The following is a 20,750-nucleotide window of genomic DNA, read 5'->3' as shown; positions in this document are numbered from 1 at the left end:
AGCATCAGGAGCTGCACGCAAGGGGATGGGTCCGTTGTCAGCAATGGATACACACACACAACCACGGAGGCCGTGGACGTAAAGAACTGCAGGAAGAGGAGAAACCCAACTTCTCTGGTATAAGCCTTTCAAAAAAAAATAAATTTATTCACTATACCAGCACACGCTTCCCCCACCCGATCCCAGGGAAAACAAAACAAAACAAAAAAAATCAAACGGAAAGAAAATGCACAGCAAATAGACATAATCTTGAAGATTTTTAAAGAATAAATATTTTTTTGTAATTAAACATTATGCAAACACGTGCCACGCTTGCTCTTTGTCCATGCATATGCGCTATATACAACTTTGAAAAATACTGTGTTGTCCTCTTTTTGTTTTAAAAGTCATATACAAAGGTTTTTTTTTTCCTTGCTGTGTACCCCCCCTCCTCCCCTCCCCAAGAATCATCTCTACAATGAGCCAATCGACATTCATCTGTGTACTTGAGTGGCAGAGAAGAGGAGGGGGGCAGGAAAGCCATCCCCCCTTACCAAAGTACATCAAAATGGCTGGTTTGGACATGAAAAGCAGTGTCAAGAAACTGGTTTAAATTTCATCTGTACTACACACAGGAAAAGAAAGATAGAAAAGAAAAAGGAGTTGGCTTGGAGAATGAAGCTACGTTACAAGTTAAAGTTGGAGGGTTTTTTTTTTTTTTAGTGCGTCTGTCACACTCTTATTGGCCACCTAGAATACTGTTGTACAATGGTTTATCTACCTTTTTTATTACAATATAATTTACTTAAATTTTCTGTTAATAAAACAGAATCCCGGTACTACAGACCAGCGGTGTAACAGGCGTAGCGCCTTGTGTGTGTTTTATTTGAATCGCATGAGCACTCTAAATGGTAAAGGTTTCAGAGTTCATTTTATGCGGGGCCAGTCTCAGTCCTCAATGTACTCCCACAGGTCCTTCTCATAGCCTTCATGCACGTGCTGCAACAAAACCCTTCGTCGACTCTCGCAGTATCTGCAGCAAAGAGGAACAGCATAGAAAAGGCAGGTTAGGAATCGCAGCTCATCCCCAGCATCGAGTAACACAAACCTACATTAAGTCTCACTTCCAAAAGAAGAGATCCCCTGAGAAGGGACTTTGTATTTGTAGTCCGTTAACAGCACTAATTAAGACTTCAGTTACTCCAGTCACTCAACTCCAGGTCCCTGGCTGAAAAAAGAGCATGCAAATTTAGAGTTTCCCATGCAGAAGTATCCCCAGAGCCCCTACAGCTGAGGAACCTCCATTAATAACTGAAAACGGAAGAAGCAGCGGCTGCAATTTGCAAAAGCCAGAGCACAGCTTAGCAGTGACACCTGAAATGAGACAAAGCTCTCCTCAAATGTGGGCTGGTACCTACTCTGAGCTGTGTTAGGACAACAAAAATCCAGGAGTTAACTGGGCAATGCCTCAGCAGCACTGACCCAGTTTTATTCCCCTCCAAAATCCCAGTGGAGATTGAAGCAATCAAGCTGGCTACAAAAAGAGTTACCGATCTGGTTGGAGTGCAAATTTTACCTTGCATCGCAACTCCTGGGTCTCAGAGGGGCATTACACTCTGCAGGGTCTGCCCACCTATGCTCATTTAAACAGATAAAGCTGCAGATAAAACTGACCCCAGAGCTAGGTACAGTCCTACCAGGATCAATGATACTGAGGAAAAGAGGTATCATAGGAACATATCAAAAGATGCCACGTTCATTTCGGGTGCATTAGCCAACAAAAAGGTAAAGAGCAGAGAAACATTTAAAGTATTCAGGTTCCAAGAGCAAATTACAAATAAGCAGCAGGCATTTCTGGTTTAAACCCCTTCCAGAGGCGATATCAAAGTCTACATCATCTTTAGGCACACAGGGGACAAGACAAGTCTTAGTAGCAGCTCGCAAGGCCCCGGGCACAGCTGTGTAGCAGGTTCCTGGTTCAGTTTTTTTTCCAGCCTGGAGCAGTGTGCTGCAATATGAGAAACTGGAACCCAGGAACCAACTGCTAAGTTACCAGTTCCTGCTGGGAATTCTGTGGTTCAGTTTCTGGGCAAGCACATCAGTCAGGATGGCATCCAAAGGGCTCTCACAGCTGGGAACCTGGCTTGCTCAGCAATGGCCAAACATCCCTCTGCTTGCTAAAGTGAGGTGCACAGGAGGAATCTCCCAGCAGGTGACCCTAGCAGAAAGCTATCCTTGATCACAACACATGCTAACACACAGGCAGAAACTCCTCACCTTAACCCACAGCCCTTATGAAGCTAACTGTTCAGGATCTGATCAGACTGACAGATTTATCTGAATAAAATTGTTCTGGCTTTTCTCATTGCTATCAGCTGTTGCAACAGAAATCATCGTACACAAAGTCCCATTGATTTTCTGAAGCATGTGATAGCAAACATGCAGTTTCTGCTTTCCCCACTTCAGTTATTTTGCTGCTGGTGGTGGGGGTTTAATCCTGTTTTCTAGAAATGTCTTTGCAAGCTAAGAGCTCAAAAGAGCTGAAACCAAATTAGCTAGAAGGTCAGTTCCTACAGTTTCCCAGAGCTCTTTAAACCCACCTTGGTAACATCCTTGGTCCCAGTCTTGCATCGGTACACCATAACCAGTACAGGAAGAGCACCATGCAGCACATAAGACATGACTGAACTAGTTAATTAGGAACCTGCACGGGCTTGACAGATGCATACTTTCTTCTCAGAAACATGAAGGCAGGTTTGGGATACTATGTTTTCAGGCAATTGAGGCTATATTAGGTTTTAATTTCTTCTGGATAGCTGTTACCATCCGTAGAAGAGCATCCAGTTTCAGAGGACTTAAGTGAACAAGCAGCTTGATCTGAGATACGCTTTAAGGCCACCATTAAGTTGGTAAGTTACAAAATGTCTCAAAAGAGAAGCTCTAGCGAGTCTCCTCCAGCTCCAGCTGTGCTGCCAGACCACGGCAGAATGGGCCACAGGCCCACCAAAGCTTAACTGCTACTTCCACTCCCCAGAGTCCCTTAGTCGCTACAGCTCACCCTACTTTGCCTTCCCTCCCCCCCCAAGCTAGGCATAACAAATTCAGTGACTTTGGCAAAATGCCTCAAAAATGCGAGCCATAATCCTGTGACTCATCCACATTTACAGCTTTGTATTTTTCCACTGTGCAGAAGCAATTCCCCTGGGACTGTAAAAAGCTTGGCTTTTGTGTCACTTGGACCCCATTTCTTCTGCTTGTCTCCTCAGCTGGGCAGGTTGCTCTCTCCCTCTTCTTTAAGAACAGCTTTTCTACACCCACTTTTTGGACAAACAGACCCAACAGATAAATAAAAGAGTTGATTGCTCTCTTATGACAACTCATCCTAGGCCAAAGCTATCAGCTTGGAACAACAAAGTCAGTCCTTGTTCTTTGGCATTCACTATGCAGGTCCCATCTTGGTCCTGACCATTCCACATACTCCTTCTGTGCAGGAACAGCAGTATATGAAAAGCCATCGCTTTTGGTCACAAGATTTTTCCATCATGGGATTGAATCTTCTAGCTACTGCTCAGCAGAGGAGACGCAAGGCAGAGTTGGGAGCCTCTCCTTGCAGGCTGTCACCTCCCCTGAGAGCTGGTCCCAGCATAGGCACAAAAACATGCTGCCAGCATCTGCATAAGGGCTTCACCGCTGGTGATTTCAGGGGCTGGCGTGGGACACAACTGCTGTTGTTCTGATGCCCAGGGACCAGCTGATGATCACAATGTATGGCAGGAGGCCAACAGCAAACAGCTTCCCAGGGCCTTGACTCTGGAGAAAACTGGAGCTTGGCAAGTACACATGCCACTACCTGTCACGCAGGATGGCAATACAGGTACTGGGGCAGCTTTGAGAGAGAAGATTATTCAAAAACAAACCTGTACTTATCCTGTACTTTCTGCTTTATGTCTTGCAGCGAATCTTGGGATATATCTCGCTCAAGGTACCCAGAAAGCACCTCTGTAGCATTCTCTAAGTCTGCTTGGTTATTCTGCAAAGACAAAAAAAAAAAAAAAAGGAGGAGTTATTTCTGGGGGGAAAGGAAAAGAGATTTTTTTTCTTCAATCCAACTGAAATCAGTACTGAAATAAAAGGCAGGATTAGATATGCACTGTGTAGCATTCTAGTAACCTGCTCTGAGCATCAAGATTAAAAAGGCTGAGATTTCTTCATTTGATCAGAAGAGCATCTGCGTATCTACTAGCAAGTCTTATGTCTTCCTCAGTCTGCAATATCCTGGCAAGCCTAAAAAAAGTCCTTTTGTTACTAGTGGTACAGTGTGGTACAACACAACTCATCTCCCATTCTGTCCCTTGTCTATTTGTTACTTTTTACCAGCATTGGCAAAGCTTTACTGACTCCGTGTACACACACAGCAGCATCAGAGCACAGCTTTCACTACTGCTCAGTAGTTCTGTGCGCCCTTTGCTGAGCATGTAGCACAGAAGCATCCTGCTTAGGTTCTGCACAAAGACCAGCAAAGAACCGTTCTAAATCAGAAACAGTTAATACAGTTTTGTTTGTGAAGCAGGTGGACCTCCACAATTAGACCTTCAAGTGCAATTTTAGTGGTAATGCTCTTGGAAAAAAGCAAACACCAGGGTAAGTGAAAATGCCAGATTTAAGCTTTAATGCCTTCTTTACCAGTTCAAGACAGAACCTCGCTCCCTTTCTTGTTTCAGAGGGCAGCATCTTGTAACTCTACTTCCTCCTCCAGCAGACAGTGCTACACAATGTCCAGCAGGGCCTCTAACTTTTGCACAACAGAATATTACAACAGCCTCACTTCGGTAAAACAGGGGACAAGAGCTTCTCCAAGCATTAAATCTCTATTTCACTTAGCTTTGTAATCTGAACTCCTGACAATCATGTTTTCTCCTACCTCAAAGATAATGGACTGATTATTCTTTTTGAGGTAGAAGGCAAAGACGTAAGTGTACATGAGTGTGGCACGACACTGGCAGAGGACGTCGACTGCTTTCTTCAGGAACTGCACCTCAATCCATGACATGTTGTGCTGCTGCATCTCCTCCATTTTCTGCTTCACCTGAGCATAGAGCTTGTGCTCAAAGCGCAGGCTCTGCATGTGGTTCATATAGCGGTTGCAGTAGAACAGGTACCTCTGCAGGGCTGCTCTGGATCGCTGTGTTAATTCCCATTAGGGAAAAAGAAAACAAATAGTTAAAACAAAGTAATGGCTGCAAGAGAAGTAAACCCTTCACAAGGCTCTTCCTGACCCTGAGAACAACCTTCCTTTCCCAAGGTATTTCTTCTCCTCTCATGTTGCCCAGACTGAGATGGCGCTGCTTTGTGCGGCACTGTTAACCCTGACATTGCGCGGAGATGAGAGGCCAGATCCAGGGCAGCCCACTGTCATGCGGAGGACTTCCTAGCACAGCTGTAACATCCTCACTCCCAACCTTGAAAGTAATTAGAATCACACTGCTAAAGCCTGATCAGTTTTGAGTATCAGCCTCTCAATTTAAGTTACAGGACCTAAATGCTTCCAGTGTCATGACAAACAGCGAGAAGCAAGTTTTCTGGTATTTTTTTGCTAATAAGGAATTCTAATTAAACAATTACTGTGCCTGTGTTAAAATGGCAACCTTAGGTTGCCTAGGCCACACGGATTACAGAGCAAGGGAAAGACTCCATGTGCTAAATAGTACAAAAGAATCAAGATGACTCAATACACAGCTATTAGTCTTATTTTCTTCTCACTGACAGATCAGCTGTAAAAAAATGACAACACGGGCATGGTTAAACTTATACGTTGTGGATTTACAAAGGTAGCATATATCAGCCAAAGTCATCCCTATCTGCAAGAGGAGAGGCTGCAGGAAATACTCTGGTTCTTGGCTATAACAGTACTTTGACAGAGATGCAGGAAATGGATTTCTGCAAGCTGCAGCACATGGCACATAATCCCTTCCCATTAAAAAGGGTTTTGGCTCTATGTTCACAAAACAGTTTAATGTAGCTGCAGCTTCACCCACAATTTCTTCTATGTCAAGCCTCCAGGTATAGTTATTGGAAAAACAGCAGTCTATTTTATTTACATTCAAAAGATCCGATGTGTTTAAACACCTCACGATTCACATTAAGAACTTTGCGGTAATGAGCATTTTACGAAGGATGTGAGGATTGTTGTCTCAGACCCACGGCATTATGATGACTTCATGTCAAGAGCTGCTATAGAACAGGCAAGGCAGCATGACAGATAACTGAATTAACACCTTCTTTAAATTGGGTTAAAGTGGCTTTGAACTCTTTTTTTTCTGGCACGAAGCAAGAGTCCAAAGCTGCAGGGGAACTTAACTGTCTTTCGGATTTGTGCCCAAATCCAGAAAATTCTTCAGAGCCAATTTATAGGTTTACAGAAAGCACACCACAGGGTTGGTGATCTCCCTCACCACCAAAGGTTATGGACTCACCTCCTGTGCATCCCTTGCTGCCTTTGCATCATCCTCATTGTAGCGATTACAGTTGTACCTGTAATATGGACACCGATTCCACAGATTTTAGTCCAAATCAATGCTGTTTGTATCACTGCTTCCTCGCCTTCCAGCAAGGCACGCTCCTGAACTCACCAGGCAGATCCATGGGGCTCCCAGGGGCCCAGACACACCCAACAGAACTCCGCTTTGCAGTTCTGGTTCCGACAGACCATGTGGTTGCAGCCCCCGTCCTTCTCAATGGTGACGTGGCATTTCGGGCATTCCTGATAACAGAACAGAGAGTACTATTAGCAGGGAAAGCACAGAACCCACAACAGTCTTGTGAAGTTAGAAGGGTTCCCATGGCAGTAAGACATAGCACGTCAAGTGAAATGCATGATTTACTTCTTCCTTTTGATCTCCAAGATCCTCTTCTGAGTCAGGCCTTAAAACATTTTCAAAATCGGAGCAGCTAGATAGCAAAAAAACCCCGAAGGAATAACGCATTCTGTCTATGCTGCTACCATAGTGGTACACTGTATGGGTAAATTTCATCATCATCTCCAAAATCACAGCAGTAGTGATGGTCTGTAACAGCCCAGGGGAAGGCATCTGGCTTTCCTCACTAGTAAGTGTTTGGTCCACTTCAGCATTCAAAGCAAAAAAAGCCTAACGGTGAGCTGCTATCATGCTGTTATCAATCCAAGACACCTGCAGTTGTAAAATGCCATCCAAAAAGTATATGAAAACGTGCAGCAAGAATCTACTGTGCTTCAAAGACGTTTCTGTCAGCTAAAAAAATACCTCCTGGGGCATTTCCACATTTCCCACTGGGTCCCCTTTTTCCCCTTCATGTGACACCTCACTGAAGACTTTTCTACAAAAGCCCATATGAGGCTCCCCTTTCAGGTGTGAGGCCTTTGACAAATATAAGAATATCAAAGAGCAGCACTGCACAGGGAAGCCTTTGGGGAATATGTGGTTCTTTGGTTTGCATGGGGGCTTTTTTGGTTTTGTTTTGTTTTTAATAACACCAGTATCATTCTCATACATCAGCAGCATATGGCCACTTCCTAAAATGATATTCAACTCGTGTAGAGCAATGAATATGCAAAGCCAAGGTTGCAAGGGCTAAGCTGCCTCTACAAGCGAAGGAACCCCGTCCAATCTCTTCTGCTGCTTGTTCCTGTCCCTGTGGCACTTCTCTTGTGCCAGGACACAATCACAATGCAACTGCACAAGAGCTGGGCCAAGGAACACATCAGGTTAAAATCCAGCAGCACGTACAGAGGGGGGAAAAAAAAAAAACACCACAAAATAAAATCAAAACCATTTTAGCCTGGATCAGTTCTTTAGTCCAGCTCATCACACAACCACACTAGCATTTATAAAGTTTTTGCAGAAGCCAATTTTACCTACAAGGCACTTACAAACATATCCAAACATATCGGCATCAGGTATACGGTTGGACTTGATGATCTTTGAGGTCTCTTCCAACCATAATGATTCTATGATTCTAAACAAGTGATCCACACTCATGTAAAATCAGCTGCAGCTTTTGGGTCAGAAGCATATAAAATCCCTTCCCCAGTCAGGCGCACATCTTTACTGTTTGTTAACCAGAGCAATCATTTCCTATTCCGACATTCAGGTAAACTTGCAATAAAGGAAGAAACCAACACTTTCAATACATCTATAACTGCTACTCTTACATAGTACACAATCCGACACATTCTTGCACATCCACTCCAAGTGTCCCAACTATTACTACATTTTCATACAAGTTTGCCTATTTGGATTGTAAGAGACAGGAGAATTTGCACACCAAAAAGTACTCAGAAGATAGCTCAGGAGGTGCAAAAGGTCTCCAGATGCCAGACGTGGCCGTTCCCACTGCAGGGAGAGGTTTGCAGTAAGGCAAAGCAGGTTACAAGAGACAAGGAGGGGAAGACAAGAGGGAATGCAACTTCTTTTTGGCCAACGTAATTAAAGTGCTTTCAGCCAGTTTTGCTTCCTGATTGCAACTTTGCAGACCTGAACACTAATGAAAAGTAAGGCTCATTACAGCAGCTTGCCCTAATTTTGAGGTTATCCTTGCTTCGAGCTGAGCGGCTGAGCAAGATGACATTTCCTTCCAACCTAAATCACTTCATGATTCCGGTCTCCCCAGCAATGGCAGAGCACACCACTTGAGTACTGCCATCATTTCTTCCTCCTCAAAGTCCCGCCTGGGTCTTACTGCCTGATCCTGAAGGGGAAGGGTTAAGGACTGGACAGAAACGAGGAACATCCCATGCAACCAGCAAGGTTTTCCTAAGCCATTCCTTTGAAAGGAGATGCTATTACAGCACTTGTTTGGACAGTGCTGCCCTCCTCTTCAGTCAAGAAGGGCAGCATCGCCATCCCATCAACAGGTCACAACCAGGGCTTGGCTTGAGTAATAGGACAAAGCTCGATTTCTAACCAGAAGACCAGGTTTGTCTTGTAAATAAAAAGATCCCCCAGATTTGGGGAACTACTCAAGTAGTTTGATTAATGTTTCTTTCTGCAGTCGCACCTCTCCTCCCATCCTCATGCTGTGTCAGTCACTGCATGCTAGCTGGCTGCTTATTTGTTTTGGCGCAGTATTTTTGGGTGCTGGTTGCAACTCCAGTGGGTTCAAGCAACAAGCAAGCACATAAGGAGATTTTTCCAGACCTGCTTTCCTCCCTATCACCTGTGTTTGTCCTACTGAGTAACTGTACTACAGACAAAATGAAGCACAGTAGCTCCCTTGCTGGTCCTCTCGGGGGGACAGCATCAAGAAGTCCTCTTGGGCTGTCCATAGGCTGGGTACTCAGTCAGGTAAGCTTCTTCCCAATTAGTCAGTCAATGCAGTTTGGTGAACTTCAGAATAAAAAATGGTGTCTCCTTTGACCACAGTATGCAGTGCAGTATCTATTTTCCTTTTCCTGGCAGCCCTTCTTCCTCTTCCAATCCTGCACCAACAGGTCAGGACCCAAATTTAGGTTTATCCCATCAATATCCTTCACAACTGTGAAGATCCCTGCTCAATTTGCTCATCAACCAGGGTGCACTTTGCTAATATGTACGAACAGTGGCACTGCACCCCTGTCGCATTACAACACAGCTCCCCTGTCACTCAAACGCTGACCCTGGGGCACACGGCGATGAATGGTTTTTCAAGAGATGGTGGTTGCAGAGTTGTGCAGTTTCTTCCAAATACATCTCATGTGATGAGATGCCAGCATCTGCATGCCACTGCAGAAGATGCAGCTAATCCAACAAACAGCTGCAGCCATCACTCCTACTTGGGAAAATCCCACAACTGGAAGACGACAGAAACAGTTGCCAGACAATCTGCCAAGCTGGAGAGGCGCAATGGGGCACATCCACACCGCGAGGATGTGAGGCCATCCTCATCCACATCGAGACTCAATTAGGAGCACTGAAATTCTGCTCTCCTGTCTCTGAGGATGAGGCCAAGGTCTTCAGTGTCTCAATATTGCAAGGTGCTTAGGGCTTCTAGCCCTGTGATGTAAACTACAACAAAAAAAGACTCTGATTACAGCCCTTTTATTACAGGGAATAACATCCTTTTGAAGCCTTTATATGTCTGTTAAGCAAAGCACATGGAAGACAGATTACACAGTTAGCTATACAGATCCATGAAGTTGTGTAAAAGTGTAGAAGTTCAATATTATTAAAAATTAAGGAAAAAGCCATGAGAAGAACATAATAAAGAAATGCTGAAAGAAAAAGGCAGCAACTACTCAAGCCACCAACGCAACGAGTGGGAGAGATTTATAGATTAAGGAGGATAGGGAAGGAAGATCTTACTGAGAATTACGGCTACGCAACAACATAATAGCCAGCAAATCAAATTACTAAACCGGTAGATTATTCTCCACGTTATCTGTCATGCCATGATGCAGGAGTGACCTCATTAACATTGTTCCACTCTAAGCAATTCGGTGTTGTGCTTACACGCCGCACTTTGAAACAAAAGCCCAGGCAAAGCTGGCAAAGGAGAACAATCCCTATTTTGTCGTAAAAGGCTGCGTGTACATAAAACATCATAAATCTCAGCTGCTGTTTTATGAACAGGAGGCTAAATAGAAACTTATTTCACATTTCAGGGCAGGTGAAACAGATCGGTTCTCTCTGGAACTCCCAGAAGCAACTGGTGTACATCAGCCTCCCAGCCACATTCACAGCGACGCCTTCACCTATAACCCATTGTATAAAAAAAAAAAAAATCCTCAAACACCATGAGGATTTCTTAATGTATTTCAACAAAATCCAAAAATGCTGAACTTAATTATGGTTAGCACAAAATAATACACCATGACACAACCTAGAGTCATTGAGCAAAGCAGGGTACTTTAAACACTTGCTCATCCGAGAGGAAAAGATGGCACTTTGACATCTTAGGAAAGACGCTGTTCACAGCTCTGGCACAAAACTGCGCTGGTGAGAAATGAAAGAGCAAAGTTCAATGCTGGTGCCCAGTGAGGATCTAGCAGGGCTGCCAGAATTTTCACACGTTAGAACAAATGTAGGACTTCCAGAAAGTACAGAGAGAGCGCATGTTCAGACATTAAAAAGTGACCTGAAAAGGAACAGAACTGGGTTTGTGCCATTTTATCTCGCTTAGAGGAGAAAAATGGCAAATAGCTTTTCTGGAGGAAGAAAATCTGCCTGTCTTACACATCAGGCATTCAAGCCCTGTCTAGCCCGGAAGATAATGAGATGGTGACACGCCAGGAGCCAAAAGCGGTAAAGCAGGGGCATTTTTAGTATCAGATGAACAACTTTCATTAACACCAATTTAACTTCAAAAAAGCAACAAAAAAACCAAACAGAGCCTTGGGTGAACACCAGCACCGTTAGCATCTTTTTTGTTCTTCCTTTAGTATTCTAAGATGCAGAAAGATTAACATCATTGAAACTCACATTTGAAACAGGTTTCCCCTCCTCCTTTTAGACTCCTTTCAGACAGTCTTGATACACCTTAAGAGCCCAAAATAAATGCACAAATCCAAGATTTCTATATTTCTTACTCCTTTTAATATCCACTTAAGTAATAGATCTATGTGGTTTCTTTATTCCCAAAGCGACACGAACCAAACACCTGAAACCTGCCTAGTTTAATTCAAGAAAGGAACTATTTAAGAACCAAGTTTGTACAACAAACAAAAAAAGAAATGTGCAAAACCTTAGACTCTTCAACCCTTCTTTGCAAGAAGACTGAGAATTAGAGGCTTGATAAAGAACTTGTATTGGCTTATCTCAAATTTAAATTAATTTAGTTAAGCTGAACTCGTATGTGAAAGTAGCTTATTTTAAGTAAATGGCCATCTACTCCAGCAGACTCTGCTGCAAGGGCTGTATCTTTTGTAGAAGTACAAAGAATTTAGTGCAGGTCTCCTAAGTGCAAATAAATGAATGTAAAATAAAAAAATATAGGAAACCACAAAACTCGCTACTCAAATCATTTTTCATTCAGACCATTCTACATAATTCATCAAAACATGCATCACATCATTCCAATTTCTGAACAGAAACCAATTCACCTGAGTTTCACTTTTCTGTTCTCTCACACAACAATTGCCTAATTTTCCTTTCCTATTCTGTCTCCCAGGGCAAGCTGGAACAAATGTATCTCACATTCTCCTGTTGCAAAGGATTACCCAGATTTCAAGCCCACATTCCAAGAGAACTGGTAATTTTCTCTTATACCTTCATCTTGGTAAGACAGGAAGTTTTCCTCCCTGAACGGAGACCACATGGGATAGGACTGCAGCTCTGCATCACGCTTGGAGGACTCAAGAAAGCACTTTGCAAACGCTAGAAATAGCAATGGAGAGCACAGTAGCAATTGAATTACCTTGAGAGTTTTTCCCACTGAAAACAAGGATTTTTGCATCTGATGGTACCCGATCCAATTCCCTTCTAGGTTCTTCAAAATGAAGAAATGCAACACAGAATTTGGGCTCTGACTTGCAGTCAGCAAACAGCTGTGAAGGCACCAGATATCCCTCCCCAAACACGACTGCCCTGTTTTCCTGCTACAAATAGTACAGAGACAGAGTAAGGACAGATGTATGCGCACTCCAACTGTGCGATTCCTCTCCCAGTATATCGCTACAACCTCACACTACAGCAGGAAAGGATTTTACTTGGTTCCTCCCTGAAGAGCAGCAGAACTGTGTCGCTGTCAGACAGGCACATGGGTTTCTCTGTGCCTTTGGCCAAGGGCCAGCAGGCAATTCAGGCAAGGGGAGGTGGTGGCTGGCAGCCCCGCGGCTCTAGGATGATCCAGTTTTCCGGAGGCTGTGAAGCTCCGATTGCACATGTTCCAGCAGCCAGCACTGCTTGGGCTTCATCATTATAGCAGTGTGAAATTACCACCTTCCACATCTTCCTGCCCACAAGGCAGCAGAGATCATTACAAGTGGTGGGTTACATTTCCTGCCAACTTTCCCCTCAATTGAAACTAGTGTCAGTTCGGAGAGAGAAGAATTGCAATATTGTCCTTCAGTTAATTCAATTGATATGGATACCATAAGACTCCAGGACAGTTGGCTTGCTCAAGTGTCTGGTGTAATTACTTTGATGTTATTTTTCTTCCTGTTGCTTCTGTACAGCCTGGACTCCAAAGTACTTTCTTGCTGTAGGAGTGTCTCGTATGGTATTAGAGGAAGTAGCTTAGACAGTGATGTTCAAGGACAACAGCTCTTCTGCTGCTGACACCAGACTACAGGAACTAACAGATAAGCTGGGCTAATGCCAGCACGGCTTGGTCACACTCATTTCCCCTCTTCACCATCCTCTGGATGGGTGTTTCCCACCAAAAAAAAAAAATCTTCTTACTCCAGCCATTCAATACTATTTCTGACAGTCTAAGCTATGCTTTAAATACCAGCCCAACCACTGGCATGACTCCTACTTGACGAAGTCTAGATCCTACTAAAAAGAAAAAAAAGATGACCATCTTTACAATATTTCTATTTATGCTTAAGTCTTGGACAAGCAAGCCGCAGAAACTGTCATCTTCCTATCTGAGAAAAGAGATAAGTAGCTTCCTATTTCCAGCAGCCAGCATTAGTGGCATATTATTCATGTGTAGTCTACATAACACACAAGTGTCTATCATCTCAGCCTTTTTAATGGGCACAGAATCCAGTAAAGGAAAGATTAACATTTGATCCTAACAAAACTCAGCAAGAAGAGCTCAGATCCTGGTCTTTAGCAGCACTTGCCAAGGTAGGGGCAGGTAGGAGATGGGGAACCCTAAGGCCATGACCAAGATCACACTCCTGAGGGGCAGCAGCAGGTCCTGGTCTGGCTCCCGAGGGCTTTGTCACCGGCAAAATAGGGCTGTGCCCATTCTGACGTCCCAAATACTTGATAACAAAGGCTAAAAGCTGCTTTGCATGTGCTTACACTCAGCCCTTTCCAAGCTATTCAGCTATTCTTCCTCAGGTTTAATACGAGCAATACCTGAAGACCAAGCAAACTTGAAACAAATCTGGTTGAGTTCTCAAGCCACAATATATCTTTGAACACACTCACCTCAGAAAAAGCCAAGTTCACTTTATTGAGCAACATTCAGACTCCAAACAGAGACCACACAAGTCTCAGCCCACAAAACAGAAAGAAGCAGCTGAGACCGCACAATTTCAGCCTGATTTTAACTGTGCATTTCAGCATGATGGGTGTTTCTGCTTTCACCATAATGCAACATTCCAGTTCAATGAAAAACACGCAGCCAGCCCCAGAAAGAAGCAGCCGCTGCTGCAAACAATACCATTAACCAGTTACACAACAGAGCTAAGAAAACAAAGCAGCCATTTCCTCACACCCTCCCCACCTTCTTCCACCCTCCTGGCTCAGCAGTCATGAGACCCAGGTCTGCTCCTAACCCCCCCCACCCTGATGGCATCTGCTGCTTTTGTTTTCTTGCCACCATGCCAACCTTTGTTGTAATTTGTCCCAAACTGAATAACTGCTGAAGTTTCAGGCAAAGTTGGGCTAGCTAGAAGGAAGACATTTACATAATAAAATCTTAACAGCTGTTCTGCCAGTCTCTATCTGGAATCTTGCCCAGCGGAAATGAACAACTCCTCAAGAGGCCAACCCAGGGGGTTTAAAGGCAGATGTAAATTATCACAGCCAAATTGAGCCACGGGTGGTGTTAACATGTTTCACACACTTGGAGCGAGGCACAGATTTGCTTAGGGAAGCCATCAGTGCCAGACAGCAGCCCAAAGACTTAAAACTTGAGCTTCCCTTGGGTCTTCAATTAACTCTTTCTTACAAGAACAAACTCCACTTAACCCGAAGAACCTCACCTGATTCGAAGCAGTAACACATATTTGCTCTTCAAACAAGAGTACTTCAGTGTACTGTGGATTTTAAGGCTTGCTCTTAACTAATGACATGCAACAGAAAAAATAATCCTAGTACAGATGAATTAGGCTGTCCTTTTCATCTGGTAACTCTCTATAAAATATGAGAAAAACCCTCACCTTTGTGTTTGCTGCAATCCAATTAGAAGTTTCACTGTCATCATCACACTTCTTAATCCATTTCTTTAACCACTGTTAGGAAAAAAAAAAATGAAGAAGAGAGTTACATTTAAATAGAGGAACTCTAAATGTTCCCAAGACAGCTGCTTATATTAAGGTAAGGTACACACAACCACAGGGGAATACGGGGGGCTGTTGGTGCTGGAAACCAGTGCAAACAGCAACTAATTTAGTTGCAGACATTTCCTGCAGCACCGTCCTGATCCGGTGAGCACAATCTCTCAGCATAAACACTTCAGCAATGAGTTTGCAGTTCTCAAGTTCAATCAACACAAACTTCACATGAGACTCTAAAATAAGGACATTGTAACAATGATCTGCCAAAACTGCAGTCCGACCCTCTGTGATGCCTAGCTTTACATCAAGCCAAGTTTGTCCTTAGGCTTGCAATGCTCACATTACACTTTTTTTTTAAAAAAAACCCACCTCACTGAGAACATGGCTTTATCAAATTAATTCAAGTAACAAAACCAAAAGACTGCTTGCACCTGTTGGATAATAAACTGACTACATCAAGCCTGGAAAGACCAGCCAAACCATGCTAAACCTTTGGTGAGGTTTCCTCTCCTCTCTCTCCAAGGAAGTTTGGGGATTTTTTTTGCATTTGTCACTAGGAATATAGACTGCTCTGTCCCCAGGGCATGAAACATGGCTGCATGTGGGCTCTGCATGGGGCACAGGATCCCAGGCTCGATTATAGTTTAACAGTTCCACAGTTCATTGCATGGCAGCAGGTGCCAGGACCAAATTAATTCCTTCAGTACAACAAATCACAAGCTTGCTGAAGCACCGAACACCTACAGAAACAGGTAGTACAGGAATGCTTGTTGTCAAGTGAAGCATTCACTCCTGAAGCACCTTCATTGCTCTTCAGAGGGTCACATCTGTAACAGCTGCCTCCTCCAGACACTTCCCCATCTGGCTGAGGCACGATTCCTTCATAAGGTCCAACTTTCAGGCATCCAGTATGATTTCACTGATTCTTCTCACGCTACAATCTAAACAGGTGAACTACTATGCTTCTTGACATGAACAGCCACAAAGCTTGTCCTTCATTTCTGTATCTTGCAACTAAATTGACTTTAAACTTTTTCAAGTCGTGCATTCAGAAAAGAACTTTGGTGTGCTCACCTTGCATTTAACAGGATCATGCCAGTTTTCACCGCAGTTAAAGCTGTAAGTGAAAGAAAGGGGAAAATAAGCAAATAGGGCAGATGATTATACTTTTATTTAACTAGGTTAACACCATGGAAGTTTTCTTCTGGGTTGTTCTGCTGAAAGACCTAATGAAACATTATACATGTCAAAAAAACCCCAACCCTCAAAACCCTCAACAGTCATTTCAGAGCAGTATATATCTTGATACATTTTGATTCTCTACAGTGCCTGCAGTCAAGAACCTCACCTGCAGGCCGTCTCTCAGGGAAAGCTGGATCTGTCTCCATGTCAAAGCAGGCCCAGGACACAGAAAGAAACAACTACAGCTCAATGTGACCCGGCAATGTGCGCTTGCAGCCCCAAAAGCCAACCGTATCCTGGGCTGCATCAAAAGTGGTGTGGCCAGCAGGTCGCGGGAGGGGATTCTCCCCCTCTACCCCGCTGTGGTGAGACCCCCCCCTGCAGTACTGCCTTCAGCTCTGGGGCCCCCAACACAAGAGGGACATGGATCTGTTGGAGCGAGTCCAAAGGAGGCCAGCAAGATGACCAGAGGGCTGGAGCACCTCTCCTATGAAGACAGGCTGAGAGAATTGGGGTTGTTCACCCTAGGGAAGAAAAAGCTCTGGGGAGACCTTAGAGCAGCCTTCCAGCACCTAAAGAGGCCTGCAAGAAAGCTGAAAAGGGACTTTTCAGAATCACAGAATCATCACGGTTGGAAGGGACCTCTGGAGATCATCTAGTCCAAGCCTCCTGCCAAAGCAGGTTCAACTACAACAAGTTGCACAGCAACACATCCAGGCAGGTCTTGGAGTATCTCCAGAGAAGGAGACTCCACAACCTCTCTGGGCAGCCTGTTCAGTGCTGTGCCACCCTGAAAGTATGGAAGTTCTTCCTCATATTAAGGTGAAACTTCCTGTGTTTCAGTCTGTGCCTGTTGCCCCTTCACCTGTCACTGGGCACCACTGAAAAGAGTCTGGCCCCATCCTCATGACTTCTACCCTTAAGGTGTTTATAAGCATTGATGAGATGCCCTCTCAGTCTTCTCATCTCCAGGCTAAACAGACCCAATTCTCTCAGTCTTTCCTCAAAAGAGAGATGGTCCAGTCCCCTCATCATCTTTGTTGCCCTCTTCCGGGCTCTCTCCAGTAGTTCCTTCTCCTTCTGGAACTGGGAAGCCCAGAACTGGATACAGCACTCCAGATGTGGCCTGAACAGAGCAGAGTAGAGGGGAAGAATAACTTCTCTCACCCTGTTGCCCACACTCATCCTCATGCACCCCAAGATACCATTGGCCTTCTTGGCCATAAGGGCACATTGCTGGCTCATGGCCTTGTTGTCCACCAGGACTCCCAGGTCCTTCTCCACCAAGCTGCATTCCAGCAGGTCAACCCCCAGTCTGTACTGGTGCACGGAGTTACTCCTCCATAGGTGCAGGACCCTACACTTGCCTTTGTTGAACTTCATTAGGTTCCTCTCCAGCCAACTCTCTACCTTGTCCAGGTCTTGCTGAATGGCAGAGCAGCCTTCTGGCACATCAGCCACTCCTCCCAGTTTTGTATCATCAGCAAACTTGCTGAGGGTACACTCTGTCCCTTCCTCCAGGTCGTTGATGAACAGGTTGAATGAGACTGGACCCAGAACTAACCCCTGGGGAACACCACTAGCTACAGGCCTCCAACCAGACTCTGCACTGCTGATCACAACCCTCTGAGCTCTGCCACTCAGCCAGTTCTCAATCCACCTCACTGTCCACTCATCTAGCCCACACTTTACAAGGGCCTCTAGTGACAGGACAAGGGGCAATGGCTTTAAACTGAAAGAGGGAAGGTTTAGATTAGATATTAGGAAGAAATTCTTCACCATGAGAGTAGTGAGGCACTGGAACAGGTTGCTCAGAGAAATTGTGGATGCCCCATCCCTGGAAGTGTTCAAGGCCAGGCTGGATGGGGCTTTGGGCAACTTGTCTAGTGAAAGGTGTCCCACACCATGGCAGGGGGGTTGGAATGAGATGATCTTTTAAGGTCCCTTCCAACCAAACCATTCTATGATTCTATACATAGTGATGGGCTTTGCAACCAGCTGTACCTAATCCTGGTTTATCATTTGAAGCCGACCCCATGCTTCTCCCACCAACTAAACCACATCCAAATATAAAGACTTACAGAATACATACTAATATACTTTCAAGGTATTAAGTAAAAAGCACTATTAACATCTTTTATGTGATTGCTCTTACCAAAACTGACGTCCACATTTGCAGCGAACGGGTTTAGCATCAGGATATTGGACTTTAACAACATGGTGGCAATCTGGGGCAGGACACCACTTTAACAGTCGATTACACTACGAAATAAAGCAAAAAAAAAATAATAGAAAAAGGATGCTGCACGCATCTACCTGTCCTTCATCCCTTTTTCATCTTTTCAACCACGACCTTCAGTCACACTCCTTCCTGTCTTACCAGTCCTCTACAATAAGAGTGCTGTCTCCTCAAAGTATTTACTTTCTTTCTACTGAAAGAAAGCAGGAATATGATAGTCAACTCTTCACCATCAAATGGCCTCTTATGAAAGATGAGGAGCATAAACACTTCTGCTGACCTCGCAGCTCACCCAGAGAAAAGAACAATCTGAAGCTATAAGGCTTTCCACTGAGAAAAGTATCTGTCAAGTTGTTTGCAACTGCCATCTCTGTTCCACCGCTGCAACAGCCTCTCTGAAACTGCTCACAAACCATGCACACTAGCTTTTTACAAGCACTGCTTTCTAATACCCCTTGAACACCATCTCATCGCCTGTTCCTGCTGTACCAAAGCCAGATACAGGTCTGCACTGCTAGACTTCTGTCACTCTTTCAGTCTGCAACCTACGCTTAGCTCCAATGTTGCATTTAATAAAAAAACCCAACAACAGAAAAGAAAACAAAAGAAAAACCAACAACAACAACAACACACCAAACCAAACCAAAAACCACCACAACAAACAAAACCCACTGTATTCATCACTTCAAACAAGGAGTGAAAGCTTGATCCCAGTAACAATTTACATACTGGGCTCTACAGTAAATCTGAATGCATACAACTGGGAAAATGGGTCAACGGAAAAATATTCCGAAGCACCTTTCTCCAAGTTTATTTTGATTTTGAGGTTGCAAAGCTATTAGTATTTTGCTAAAAGCAATTTTGCAGCTTTACTTCAAATGGCAAATGTTTAATGCATGTTCTTGTTTACAACATTTCCTGTTTTCAATCTGAAGTATCTCAGGTAACATTCAAGAACTATAAATATTATGTGTTCCTCAGAACCTATATATTGAACAGCTCTTAGCATTCTCTTTATGTACAGCTGCTTGCTATATCTCTAGGTCTTCTGTCCTGCAGATTTTTTTTAATATTTTCCTATAACTATATCTGTAAATAAAAGGGCTATAAAATAACCCCTGCAAAGCCTCTAGTTTGTAGTCACACTTTATCAGAGACTACACAAAAAACCCAGCTCTACAGTTGTAAGCCAGTCTCACGTCTCTGGTTTGGTACCTATGTGAGGAAAAAAAAACTAGAACCCATTAAAAATTTCAGATAAAAAAACTTACCTCTACAAAACTATTGGTTATTAAATGCTGGTACTTTAATTTAACCTTGGAATCTGTGATCAGACGCCTGTGGAAAGGGTAGAAACACAGAAAAATTATTGCAGTAGAAAACTCATTTTTTCCCCATACATAGCCAGTAAGTTATGACAGTAAATGGTTTTGATTTCTCTTTCTACACTTGCAGGTACCTTTTTGAACTTACCTGTTCTCTATTTGTTAGATCATTTATTATATTATTATGAAAACTACAAATATTCTATTTAACGTCTAATATTAGGTTCAGAATCACATAGAAAGCTCATGCAGTTCAGAAGAACTGAACTTCCTGGTGTGGGGATTTTTATTTAAAAACACCTTCCTGAAGAGCCCAAGAAACAGAGCAAACAATTTTATTAGTTCATGTACATTAAATACGAACATTTTATGGCAAATCTCTTAAAAAAGCTCCAGAACAGCTGTTGTGCAGTTAGTAACTTTGGTAGACCTAATGTTATCTGGGTTTCAGTGGAATGCTACAGCTTCAGTTTAAAAGTTAATGTTAATCTATTTACCATAAAACCAAAGCTGATTTAAATTCAACATCATAGAGCGTGTACACAACATCAACTTCAACTTTAAATTAAGTCAGTCAGCTCAGAAGTGGGATAGTAGAAAAAAACAAGACAGACAGGAATCCTTTAAAAGCATGGTGACCACTTTTCTCCTGGACACACCAACCCAGCTGGCATTTGCAGACTGTCCAGCTTAAATACATTCAAAATAATTTAATTATGTATTGCTGAGCACTTTTTACTTCCTTCAGTTATGACTGAAGTGTCTTCGGCATATATATAAATATAAAGCTGGACCAATGGGCACTTTGCGGTATTTCTGTTCTAAATAATACTGTGGAACACAGCTTTATACAGGCCCTATCACATATAAATATTGAGATTAATAAATTATCCATTTC

At 43.5% G+C, this 20,750-nt stretch overlaps 1 protein-coding gene across 1 annotated transcript in view; it reads right to left on the bottom strand.

The window, feature by feature from the left end:
- Positions 1–244: 244 nt before the first annotated feature.
- The window catches only part of ARIH1 (ariadne RBR E3 ubiquitin protein ligase 1), a 38,496-nt gene continuing 17,990 nt past the window's right edge, over positions 245–20,750 (bottom strand). The window contains exons 5-13 of the mRNA XM_009702380.1: positions 19,799–19,865; positions 18,444–18,550; positions 16,181–16,223; positions 14,990–15,061; positions 6,609–6,739; positions 6,453–6,510; positions 4,901–5,161; positions 3,897–4,009; positions 245–1,012 (exon numbers count right to left, since the gene is read on the bottom strand). Coding sequence (XP_009700682.1) covers positions 928–1,012; positions 3,897–4,009; positions 4,901–5,161; positions 6,453–6,510; positions 6,609–6,739; positions 14,990–15,061; positions 16,181–16,223; positions 18,444–18,550; positions 19,799–19,865 — 937 coding nt within the window. The 3' untranslated portion in view covers positions 245–927. The remainder of the gene's footprint in view (positions 1,013–3,896; positions 4,010–4,900; positions 5,162–6,452; positions 6,511–6,608; positions 6,740–14,989; positions 15,062–16,180; positions 16,224–18,443; positions 18,551–19,798; positions 19,866–20,750) is intronic.

The sequence above is a fragment of the Cariama cristata genome, unplaced genomic scaffold (assembly GCF_000690535.1).
Source record: "Cariama cristata isolate BGI_N322 unplaced genomic scaffold, ASM69053v1 scaffold5606, whole genome shotgun sequence".
Taxonomy (NCBI): domain Eukaryota; kingdom Metazoa; phylum Chordata; class Aves; order Cariamiformes; family Cariamidae; genus Cariama; species Cariama cristata.
Note: the sequence above shows the minus strand (reverse complement) of the source record. Positions and strands in the feature narration are given on the sequence as shown.